We start from the raw sequence: 13,409 nt of genomic DNA, 5'->3' as shown, positions 1-13,409 counted from the left end.
CCCAAGGACCTTTATACTCAGTTTATACTGAAATGTCTAAAAACAATAATCAAAGGAATAAAGAGTCCCAAGGACCTTTATAATCAGTTTATACTGAAATGTCTAAAAACAATAATCAAAGGAATAAAGAGTTCCAAGGACATTTATACTCAGTTTATACCGAAATGTCTAAAAACAATAATCTAAGGAATAAAGAGTTCCAAGGACATTTATACTCAGTTTATACCGAAATGTCTAAAAACAATAATCTAAGGAATAAAGATACCCAAGGTCCTTTATATTAAGTTTACTAAACAACACACATTATTTAAACACCAGTTGTTAGATTTGTAACATTAGCTGCAGTACTTGGTGTAGAGAATATGTCATTAGGGGCTAGAGAGGATTCCATGCCTGAAATAGCTAGTGGGTAGTAAAACAAGGATCATGGCAATGTAAAAACACATTTTATTTTTTTTCACTTACACAAAATTTAAAGAACACTTTTGAACTAAAAAGAACACCATTTGTGGCAATTATCTTTCTCTTCCCCCATTGCATCAATCCCTACCCGTTAAGTATTGGATTTGGGTTCTTAGATGTTTAAACATACATGTGACATTTGTGAGCTGTGACCAGCCAGCTCAAAATGTATGTATAGCTGTTGCTGCAGATTCTTTGTTTTTAAAGAATTCTTCAAATCAGATATTGATTTCAACACCAGATGTCATCATAATATTTGAAGACATTCTATAAAAGAAGTTAATCCACCATTTTTCTGTTCATTTACTTTTTTTATTATTTTTTGATTATAACCGTGTTCAATAATGTAGACAGGCTTTGACCTGACAAATATTATATTATTTAAAAAAGCAAAAAACAACAACCCCAAAACACAACCCTAAAACCCACCAACATACTGCATGATTTTGTTACTCAATGTTGAAATATAGGATTGTGAAATGTGTCATTGAAACATTTCATTCCCACTGTATCTCTAGGAGGAGGAGGTGGGGGCAGGACATAGCCCAGTGGTTGAGTGCTCGCTCGATGCACGGTTAGTCTAGGATCGATCCCCGTCGGTGAGCCCATTGGGCTGTTTCTCGTTCCAGCCAGTGCACCACGACTGGTATATCAAAGGCCATGGTATGTGTTATCCTGTCTGTGGGATGGTGCATATAAAAAAAATCCCTTGCTGCTAATCGAAAAGAGTAGCCCATGAAGTGGCGACAGCGGGTTTTCTCTTTCAGTATATGTTTGGTCTTTAACCATATGTTCGACACCATATAACCATAAATAAAAAATGTGTTGAGTGCGTTGACATTCCAAATTTTAAGTCTTAGCACTGCAGTAATAACAGAAAAATGGGTTCATGTTAAAATGACACCTGAAACTGCCCTAAAGCATCTAACAGTTGCTACATTAAATGTGTTCATGCCAAATCCTGAAGCAGAACTTGTATTGCTTGATGGGGAAAATATACTGTTTTATATAAAGAAATGATAACTGGTGTACAGAAAACATTTTATAATTGAATATATAGTGTAGGTGTAATGATTTAATATGGGGTTTTTTAATGTGTGTGCAAATATAACTTATTTTAAAGGAGATTTTATGTTTTGGAATAAATAGAAACGATACAAAATATATTTAATTTCCCTCTGGTAATGTTACAGTTGATGTGAATCAATCAATCAATATTTATTGTACAAAATACCCCAAATTGAGCCGGTACAATTTAAAAACATTATGTTACAGGGCATACAAATCACAGATATGTTACATATATGCAACTAAACCTGAGACACAAAAGTATTTTTTATATATCTTGTTGCAATTATTAATAAACTTTCTGCATCAAATACATGGACAAACTTTTATCCACTTCCCCTTATGACAATTTGGATGTAATGGTTGTTTTTTCCTTATTATTTATGACTTGCAGTTATTTTGGTAACTGAGATACATTTATGTACCAGCAATGCATGGTTTTCAAGTTTGAGCATGTGCCAGCAGGCTTCGGATAATAAACTTTGAACCTCACTCTTCAGCAGCTGTTCAAATTAACCTTTGACTCCTGAGGTAGACTTGTTGTAATTAACACTACTTTATCTGGCATCCGACTGTTGACCTTGAAGATGACCCTAGAGCAGCCAGCCTCCCTATCAAACCTGTCCAGTGGGTACAGGTAGCACATCAGTCAGCCCTTTCAGCAAGATTGTCCTGTGCTTTCTCCACAAATAACCAATTACTGCGTACACACTGAACATGGAAAGAATTTTGTCTTATTTTATGAAGGGTTGATACTGTCTTTAGATGAACTACAGTAGGTGGTTGTCTAGATGGCCAGAATCTGATGGGGATGGGATCTAGCTCAGTTGCTAGAGCATTCTCTGATATGAAATGCCATCATGGCAAGTTCTGTCCTCTTTGTGGGAAAGTGCACATAAAAGATCTCTTGCTGCTAATGGAAAATAGTAGCCGGTTTCCTCAAAGACTCTGTTATCAGAATTATCACATTAGACATTCAACAGTTGATGATTAATAAATCAGTGTGCTCTAGTGTTGTTCTTAAAAGAAAACCATTTTATATTTTTTTAAGACCAAAATCTAATATAAATATTTAATATTAATATTAATTTGTCAAAGTTCATTCAGGTATGATTACGCTGTAGAGCTCCAAATATATGTGCTCTGGCACTTTTGCAAAATGACTGAAAAAAGAAAAAAATTCAGATTAATGTGTAATTTATAGATTAGGTTTAAATAGTCTAAAAACATATTATGCATGAGAATATGTACATACTAGATATTTCCCCTGCTATGCTTGACAAGGTTTACACACAGGGAAGTTTAGATAGGCTGTAATGGCCGTAAACTAGCAATTCCCTCAAAGTTTAGATAGTGTGTGATGGCCTTAAACTATTAATTCCCTCAAAGTTTAGATAGTGTGTGATGGCCTTAAACTAGCAATTCCCTCAAAGTTTAGATAGGGTGTGATGGCCTTAAAATAGGCATTCCCTCAAAGTTTAGATAGGGTGTGATAGCCTTAAAATAGGCATTCCCTCAAAATATCGCTGCCATGTAGATAGTCAGCGCTCATTAGTTGAGGCTATATTCACAGCTGCTATGTATATGTATATAACCACTTATATGTTAAGTAACAAATATGGCAACCTGTATTATGGTTGTATTAATGGAATTCATCTTTGTAAGCAATATTTAACACAGTGTTTGTACAGTAATCAACAGGACCTAAGCGCAAAAAGATCCTTATGAAATGCGGCATCAGATAAGTACAAAGAAGGCAATCAGCAGTGTAAATCAAAAGATGAGAAGTTGTCAGAATGATAGGAATTGTTAAAATGGCCTGCATATTATATTATAGATATATGTCATGTTACATAAAAACAGTTATATTTTTAGAGATATTTAAAATGAATGTAATAAATTTACATTCAGTGACCATATAATGCAAGTTTACAAATGAGGTTAATTTAAATTTCTTGGTATAATACAGGTCTTGAATTTAACAATTCAGCAGTGGCCTAGATCAATGGCAATTTTTTGTGGCATTATGTCCAGAAGTCAAAGCAACAAGGCAACCTTCGACAAGTATCTTAATATATAACAAAACAGCACCCACTCAGCATAAATAAATGTGAACAGTTTTATGTTTCTGTAATAAAACAACTTTCAGGAACGGTGTAAGAGTTTACTGATGAATTACATGTATATCATAAATAAGGCATGCCTGTTTAATTTCGAGGGCATTGGAGTATATACTAAAACAGTTTGCGGTACGGCCACCATTAAATCTGAGCCTTAATAATGTAGGGACGGTGTAGAACTGGTATCATATTAGCTGTAGCTGTATTAAGCTGTAGCCTAGACTTCACTTTTCCTCATTTTTCTGAAATCAGTGGGTCAATATCTTGTTGAAAAAGAAGGTGAAAATTTTCTTCGAATAAAGTATTCAGTTATTCCTAACATTCCTAAAAATATTGTTTCAGCAATAAAATCAATATCCTCTTGAACCATGTGTTTTTCCCCATGGCTGGAAAAAGCTTTCTTCGATGAGTAATTTTTCTGTTCAATAATTACAATTGGACCCCATTGACTTGATGGATGAAGTCAGAGCAGTCAAATAAAGTAGACAAATGCTACATGTAACAGATCTTCATGGATTCTAAACCTTCAGGGAGAGGGCTTGCTATCACTCACCAGCTGTTCACACTTTAATTTAAAATAGGGATTGTAAAGAAAAGCTCTTGGTAAAAAGAAGTGTTTGCTTGCTCTATAATATCAACTTGTAACATATTGTCAGACTTTTCTATGGAGGTCACCCATTAACCTGCATATTTGTCATAATAAGTCAACAAACTGTGTCAGCTATATCATGCATGTATGTTTAAAAAATCAAATTCGCTCTATTCAATACAGAGTAATTTAAAGACATGTACTCTATTTTTTATTATATGTATATATATTTATATATGTACTGTATATGTACATGTAACATGTTCAATGTACATTACATGCTTGTTTATTTTCAGCAGCAGAACTAGTGGATATATCAGAAGTATTTGACATGTTTGTACTGATAGATGCCAAAATTTAGCACCACCTGCCCTAGCTAACATCCACAAAGCCAATTTAATGTTAAGAAATACTAAATTTCCATAGATAAAATTTCCCAAAGTAAATATATTACTAATAATTTCTTGTGTTTACTTCAGTAATTGTATTCACTTTTTTTTTAATATAGATTTTTTAAATATATTTTTTGAGGATGGTTATGTGATTTTGAAAAAAAAAAAGTTCCCCAAAACAGAAGACTAATGCTAGTGTCCGACTACCAACTACCAACACAAAGTTGGTCAACTTTATGAGGTCACGACTTCTACCACTGCTAGTCTTAGAGCTCTTATAACCCCATTCTCGTCGTATAACCCATTACTTGTTATTCTGAGCGCACACATCGTAAGTTGGGAAATTACAACGGTACTGCCGAGTTGGCCAACTTTGTGCAGGCAGTTGGTAGGTTGAGCCTAGCATAAGACATGTATGTATCATTAGGAAAGTATATCCAGGAATTACGTTTAAAATTAGGCTTTGTGTGAGCCAAGTTGGTTAATACTATATCACATACAGTAAAGACTAACCCTGTGTTTATTAATGAAAATGTGTCTGTCTATTTATCAGGCCTGTGCACCACGTTACACCTATTTCTCTGATACCTTTGACAAGCGAGAACCAGTGGGCACATGCTACATTTCAAGAGCATCTACCACAACAGCCGAGGAGTTTTCTCCCTGTCGGACAGGTAAGATGCAACTATTCTGAGATATCATGGGGACATAACTAGTAATACGTGATGGGAACTACATGTACACAATCTCAAGCAGTTGATTTATTGCTATTTTTTCTCCTTCAAAAATAGATTTGTGATAAACAGTTTCATCACAAGTTTGCAAAACGTGAACTAACAGATAATTATGTAAGACGATATTAAAACCAAGTTTCTTAACCCAAGTGACCATAAAAATGAGTATATGCATATGTGTACTGTGTCTACAAGACAGCATGCTTGAACCTTAATATGATACAGGCACATCAAATACATAAGTAAATAAGTAATTAATATGCATTTATTGTTGAGCTTTGATTGGTGTGTTGGTCTGCAGTGAGTACATGCAAATAAGTCACTTAGTATCACTTTCTTTCTTTGATTTGCAGCTTATTTGTATGTTATTTTATGTAATTGTTATTGAAGTAACTGCAGGCCTTAACCATGACTTTTTGCAGAGGTAACCCACCGGGCTACCAGGTTATAAATTCTGGTAGCCCTCAGTAAAAATTGGTAGTCCCATAATTTTAATAAATTAAAAAAGTTTAAAAAATGCAAAATCATTTACTTTTATTTAAACATGTTTTATGTGGGTTTTTTTTAGATGTTTAAGCATCTTGTTGATTGCAGTGTAACTGGATGTGCAAAACAAATCTAGTAGCCCGGTGGACTACTGGGTTTAGATATCTGGTAGCCCCAAAAACAAATGGGTAGCCAAAACACCCCGTGATACTGCTATTGTCGAGCCCTGGCATGTATACATGCAGCTGATTTACAAAATAGTCCACAAACTGTCTTAAAGGCAATCTTGTACAACCTGTACAGGCCACTTGCTCTTTAAGAGTATGCATAAAACTCATGTAGATATTGTGGATGGCCACTATAGGCCGGTTTTGCTGTTGAAACAATTTACATCATTATGCTTATATCATCTAGATAAATTGTGCAAAGTATATGTACACCTACATATATATGTATGCTACATGTACATAATTATGTATAGTGTATATTCAGAGCAGTGGCTCTGCTTGACTATTGTTATTTTTCTCTTGTTGTACAATATATGCTCACTATTTTATATTATGATTGTGATATTGCAATTTCATCAGAACCTCAGAGGTAGTATCTGTGTGTAAGACAAGCATTAATAAATAGTATTTGTTTTTTATAATCTGACTGTGGTAGTGGTATGCTGCTCAGTGGTAGACCATTCATTGTATATAAAGGATCGGCCAGGGGTGCACCCATTATTTCCCCACACAAATCCAAATCAGTATCACACAACTTCTGTATTAAAGTGCTGTCTTGTTTATGGGAAAATGCATATATAGAGATTATTAAACGAGCTTATGTGTCACACTGATTTTACAAAACAAGTGTCAGGATTGTCATATTGCCTGAGTAATTATTTTGAGTTACTGGGTATCCTAAAATAGTAGAAAGTAACTTTAAATAATAAATATTATTTTGAAAACTAAAGACACTAAGAAAAACATTTTCTCTCTTTTCTTTTCATACATACATTTTTTTAATTTCTTCTTACCGAACACCATTTTCTTACCATCATATTTTAGTATTCCATTTCCATATATTAATATGTTCCTGTGATGTGATTGTAAGACCAAAATCTCAAGGAAGCTCAACTTGGTGTAGCCATATTGATCTGGGTATCTTAATTTAAAATACAAAATGAACAGATGTACATACATATTATTAGTATATGTTCCATCTTGAAATATAGAATATCAGGTTACTATGTTGTGATATCATGGTTATTTGGCGAGGTTTAGATAATGGTGTATCACCGTTATCGAACTGAGCCAAATAACCACAATATCAAAACGTAGTAACCTGATATTTTTTTTATCATGCAACCCCTTTCAAGTTATATTTTTGTGATATGTTTCAGTCAAAAGCAGTATAGAAACTATTATTTTTATCATGTAGAAGCTACTACCGGAAGTCAGACAATAGCAGGTGCCTGAAAGCATCTTGGGAATGGCATAGCCAGCCTAAAAGTTATGTGTTTCCAAATTTTAAATAAAATACTTTGATTATATTTCAAAGTCTGTTGTATCAAAACATTACAATTTTTGTACCTTTTTCTATGAATCTAAACTCAAATTTATGTGTGACCTGAAGAAGATCTACATCACTGGCTGCTAGTGACTGTGACGTCAGATGCTGTTCCAATGTAAACATTCTTTGAAGGAAGCTACTTGCTTTTTTGTTTCAAAATGATTCATTCAATATGCTGACTAGTTCCAAATGGGAGCGAATAATGGAGAATTGAAAAATAAGAGGTAATTTGACATTACAGGAAGTGTAAATGTTATATTTATTTATTATGCAGTTCAACAATTATTGCTGTAACTGGATATTTGAAAAATGAGAAAACGACTTACATGTATCTGAAAATTTAGCAAACATCCGTCATGCGCACAACTCATTTCCTGACATGATAACACTTTGAATTATCAGGTAGGAGTTTTCAGGTCAATAGGAAGCATGGTTGCATGATAAGATCAAAATAACTGACCAAGAGATTTATTTTAAGAATTACACATTGCAACCCATAATTCTTGTGAGACATGCCAAGAATAACACATTCATATTATCTGAAATGTTTTTGTATGTGTTCTTTCCATTTATATATTTAATAATCTGAAAAATATTTCTCAGACAGGCTTAGATTGTGATAACATGATTTCTGCAGACTTCATTGCCCATAACCCATAGACTTCATAGCCCATATCATGCTAGTGATGTTCTCTGATGTTTACGCAAGATAAGCCTCGTAAACTTAGATACTTACAATGTGCTTGAGAATATGCATGAAAAAAAATTGGGCTTATTCTGGAATGCAACGTGAACTACATTATGTAGACCAGCAGATGGGGAGTGTTGTGCGAAAGATACATTTTACTGGGTAATCTATCTATGAGTAGTACGAAGAAGCTGTATACATATGTAAGAGAAAAAGGAAGACGAATCTGGTGACCAACCCTCTAATTCATTGTTAATCAATGGTCATTATATATCAGATGTATGTTTTTAGTAGTCATGATAATGTTTACAGTGTCAGAGAAGAAACCTGCTGTCATCTTGTAGGTTTTCTTTGATTGGCAGCAATAGGTCTTTTATGCACATTATTGACCGGCATATAGAAACACAGACACACATATTACTTTGAGTAACAGCAAGAGGTCTTTTATACACATTATTAACTGCCATACAGAAACACAGAGACACCCATCTTACTGTTAAGTGACAGCAAGATGTCTTTTATATACATTATTGACCGGCATACAGAAACACAGAGACACACATCTTACTGTTGAGTGGCAGCAAGATGTCTTTTACACACAATACTGACCAGCACACAGAAACACAGAGACACACATATTACTTTGAGTGGCAGCAAGAGGTCTTTTATACACATTAATGACCGCCATACAGAAACACAGAGACACACATATTACTTTGAGTGGCAGCAAGAGGTCTTTTATACACATTACTGACCGCCATACAGAAACACAGAGACACACATATTACTTTGAGTGGCAGCAAGAGGTTTTTTATACACATTACTGACCGGCATACAGAAACACAGACACACATATTACTGTTACTGGCTCGGCTGTACTGGTGTATCCCGTGTTTGGTTAGAAATAGAAGGTGTGTTGACTTTTGATGGAAGCTCTACATGGGGATATGGAAAAACAATATTTAGTGGGAAATCTAAAGAATCTTGGTTATTGATGTCAGTGATGCCAATATGTCTGGTGTTTGCTTGTGAAATTCAGAAACCATTTTTTGTTTAATGAAAATTTCACATAGTGTGTGCACACAGAGAAAAAGCTGTATAGTGTTTTACATGTACAAAATGTAATTTGTTATTAAACTAAACAGAAAACAGACTTGCCAAAGTACACCGGCAGCCAGTGAATTTCATTAGTAATTGCAAGTTCTGTGCCAGATATGTTTTACAATAAAAGATTCTATGTAACAAAAAACCCAACATTAATTACATTGTTTTAAATGGTGCTTAATGTAGGTGTCTACTTTAATTAAGCAGTATTTTACTTTAGAACAGTATGAATACTAAGATAAAATATTTTATCCTGCAACCACTGTTTCTATTGGCCGATTATAAAGCAAAGTAATAAATGTATACTAGCAGATTATGATTTTTGACGTCAAGCATGTGATTTAAAAATGGTTCATTTGACCTCCAGGTTATCGTACAATGTACATGTACAAATAATAAATAGTTAATGATAGAGGACATAGGCTTTATCGTGTTCAGACACAGGATAAAGCTGATAATAAATAGTTAATGACAGAGGACATAGGCTTTATCGTGTTCAGACACAGGATAAAGCTGATAATAAATAGTTAATGACAGAGGACATAGGCTTTATCGTGTTCAGACACAGGATAAAGCTGATAATCTATGTCATTAACTAGCTATTTTCAAGGTTCAAATTATAGGGCGATGTTACGGCTCTCTCAACTTTCAACAGGGCGAAGTTTTTAAAAGGAGGGAGCTAGACTTGATTTTGTTTTAATTAATAATAATAATAATAAAATACAAATAATTTTGCCATCTTTATAAGAAAGTATGTAAAACTAGTCACCAACAAATAACGTGCAATCAATGAAAATGTAATACACATTAAAAAGGAAACTAATTAATTACAAAGGAAAAAGCAATGTAGAAAACATTTTCGTTTACTGTTCGAATGATCCAACCAAAGGCTTATATTTTGATGAACAGGTCAGTCTACAAATATCTTGCTCACAGATTATAAATATAGTTTAATAACAATTTCAACATTCTTATATTTCTGATAGGGACACTCTAATGTGGGGTAATATTACTCTGTTCTTCTTGTGTCTTCCTTGTGTGAAATGGACAAATCCCTCCTACTGCTGGCCGATAATGATTTCCATTGTCATATACAATTAAAGATAGTGTGAATGTTATTATTATTTTTTTTTTCATTTTTGTGGTGGTGTGAGTGTTTTTTTAATGTAATTTATTATCATAACAAAATTGTATTAGGCCTAATAAAGCACAGTCATAACAGTTGTTCTCTAAGAAAGGTGACAATCATAACAAAATGAACCCAGTATAATACTTATTAAAGGGATAGTAAACTAAAACATGAGTCTTGTGTTGGAAAGATGCATACCCAGACCACCAACTCATACTGACACTTTAACAAATGAAAAATGCGTAATTTTAGTGTTAATAAAAAATGTGATTATTCCTGATAACTGGGGGCAGCCATTTTCTTTTCTTTTCGAGGCGTCTGGTACTCTAGCTTTGGACAAAGTGACGTCAACTCGTGACCAACTCCTGTATATATCACAGTGTAAACAAAAGCAGTAATGTATGACAAGGCTTCTTTTTGATCAACCTCACTTGTAAAACAACATAAATGACATGATCATATAATAAACTATTTAACTAAATATATTTCAAGTTGCATTAACGGAACGAAATGGGGTTATAGTATTTTTCTCTGTTAAATAATCCAAAGGGAAAATGTACACTGTTAGGCCTATTGGTATCCTACGTTGGAACAAAAACAACAACCCACGATACCCAAGTGATAATTTTCTGTTCTTTGGGACTACGTAATTGGTCAGTTCTGTGATTTTAGATGGGGAAAGTCTACTTAATCAATAGTTTTACAGAACTATTTACAGTAATAAACCATGTCCATTACCATTTTAGGGGCGACAGGTAATATTACACAATACCGGTATGTATTTTTGTGTCTAGACAGCGGTAATTAATTGGCTTGTCTGGTTACCAATCAAATACACACCTGCCAGTCAGGAAATCACAGGCAGTGGCAACTAACAGAATAGACCAATTAACTAAGCAAACATTCCATGTATCGTTTCAGTATCATGGAAATGGTAGGCCTATTCGTTGTGTTTAAGGCTTATGAATAAGTTTTCATTGAGTAAAATTAAATATATATTTTTAAAAGTTGGATATACCCTAATACAAAATAAGCAATAGAGTTACCAAACGTTATACGCTTCAACAGTCAGTAGCGCCTTTTACTTTTAATATCAATCATGGATATGATCCGGTCTAGGCGAGCATGATTTTGTGGCGCTAGTGTCGCATCGAATGCTTTGATACTTAACAGTTAGTATCTATGATAGATATTCCCCAAGTCATTCACCATTCATTCGCAACTGTGTACAATGCCAGTGGTCAATGTTTTTACAAGGTGACACCAATGTCGCTTTAAAGGTAATGTCAGGCGAAGTCAAGTTGATCAAGTTAAAGTTTTGGCTTACTTCACCCGCTGGCGTGAGGCCTGATGTATTTGTGGCTGCAAATTGCATTGCAGTATACCAATTGATATACATTGATATACTAACATTTGGTTCATAAACCTATTTACCAATGTATGGCTTTTCTAAATTAAAATATTAGTGTCCTTTGTATTGTAAAAAGTAATTATTCAGTCGAATAATACAACTGTTAAGTTTTTCAGTGTTTCTTATAATATTCAAGTATGATACAAATGCCAGATGTTAGCAGCTTAGCAGCATCATAGATGACTGTTGTTTGTCATTTACTCTTGATATTGTAAACAGTGCATGTTCACAGTAACAGGAATGTTATATTTACGTATACCATAATGGTGGAGCTAACCCATTGGTTTGTTATTCCTTTCTGTTCAAGTATTCAAAGAGTTCAACTCAGTTTAAATTCTTAGTTCAGCTGTAATTTGAGATGCCTAATACATCTCACTCTTATCAGTTACATACTTTAAATTAGTAAAACTCTTGGTTAAAGCATCAGTGTCTGGATTCATACAAATCCCTTTAAATCTGTGTTTCAGATGTAATTTGAGATCTTTAGTAGATCTTACTCTTACCAGTATAAATCAATGGAGCCTTTGGTTAAACCATCAGTGTCCCATAGATACAAATCTGATTAAATCGGATGTAATTTAAGAACGCCAGTAGATCCTGCTCTTATTGATGTCATACTTCAAATTAGTGCAACTCTCACCACTGTCAGGAATTATGACAGTGCAACTCTCAGTTAAAGCACCACTGTCAGGAATAATGACAGTGCAACTCTCAGTTAAAGTGCAACTCTCAGTTAAAGCACCACTGTCAGGAATAATGACAGTACAACTCTCGGTTAAAGCACCACTGTCAGGAATAATGACAGTGCAACTCTCGGTTAAAGCACCACTGTCAGGAATAATGACAGTGCAACTCTCAGTTAAAGCACCACTGTCAGGAATAATGATATCTGACACATTACAGTCGAACAGAAGGGTTGTAGCTCAGTGGTAGGTGTCATAATAATCATATGATAGACACTCAATAGCATTAGAGGTGTCGTTAAACAAATATATTTTTATTCCTTTTTAAACATCTGCAATGGGCATATCACTTTGATGTAAACCAAGATGTGATTGTATAAAATATGCTACATGTAACTTGTGGAACTTAAGAGAGTACCTTTAATGTGTTATGTTGGTGTTTGACAGGAATTACACACCACATTCCCAGAATTAGCCGGCTGCTGACTGGGAAAGAATGTTTTGCCAGGAACAGCTCATCTTGTTCTCCACTAGGTGCCAACTGCCAGACATTATGAGCTAAATTTGAAATAAATATGTTTTCATAGTTTTATAATGCTTTAGTGTAAAACTGGTTATCTCTAGCATTACATTTCACCAGATTATCTGTGGGGTTATTATGCGAGACCGGTGTTAAAAACAGATATTTCGTGCTCTACCATCATCTAAATGTTTCACCAAAATTTGCATACAATTTCTTCTTGATTTTGATTTTCTATTCAGAGATGTAATTAATAATTATAGAAAATTACATTTTTATATATTGGTAGAGTGTGTAGATATTTTTATTGTATGTTTTATACTACCAGTATATAAGTATTACAGTCTGTACTGAGTGTACATTCTCTGTTTTAGATAATTAAATAACAGTAATTTACATAAGAATTATGTTAATTATTTACAACCAATCAGATGATTGAATTGTTGTGAACTTTACTTAACCAACA

At 33.9% G+C, this 13,409-nt stretch overlaps 1 protein-coding gene across 1 annotated transcript in view; it reads left to right on the top strand.

Annotated features, from left to right (window-relative positions):
* LOC121381510 (integrin alpha-V-like) overlaps positions 1–12,980 on the top strand; it is a 32,634-nt gene extending 19,654 nt beyond the window's left edge. The window contains exons 4-5 of the mRNA XM_041510833.1: positions 5,185–5,305; positions 12,871–12,980. Of these exons, the coding sequence (XP_041366767.1) occupies positions 5,185–5,305; positions 12,871–12,980 (231 nt within the window). The remainder of the gene's footprint in view (positions 1–5,184; positions 5,306–12,870) is intronic.
* The last annotated feature ends 429 nt before the right edge of the window (positions 12,981–13,409 follow it).

This window comes from Gigantopelta aegis, chromosome 9, assembly GCF_016097555.1.
Source record: "Gigantopelta aegis isolate Gae_Host chromosome 9, Gae_host_genome, whole genome shotgun sequence".
In the NCBI taxonomy this organism is placed as follows: Eukaryota; Metazoa; Mollusca; class Gastropoda; order Neomphalida; family Peltospiridae; genus Gigantopelta; species Gigantopelta aegis.
This window is presented reverse-complemented; position numbering and strand designations above follow the sequence as displayed.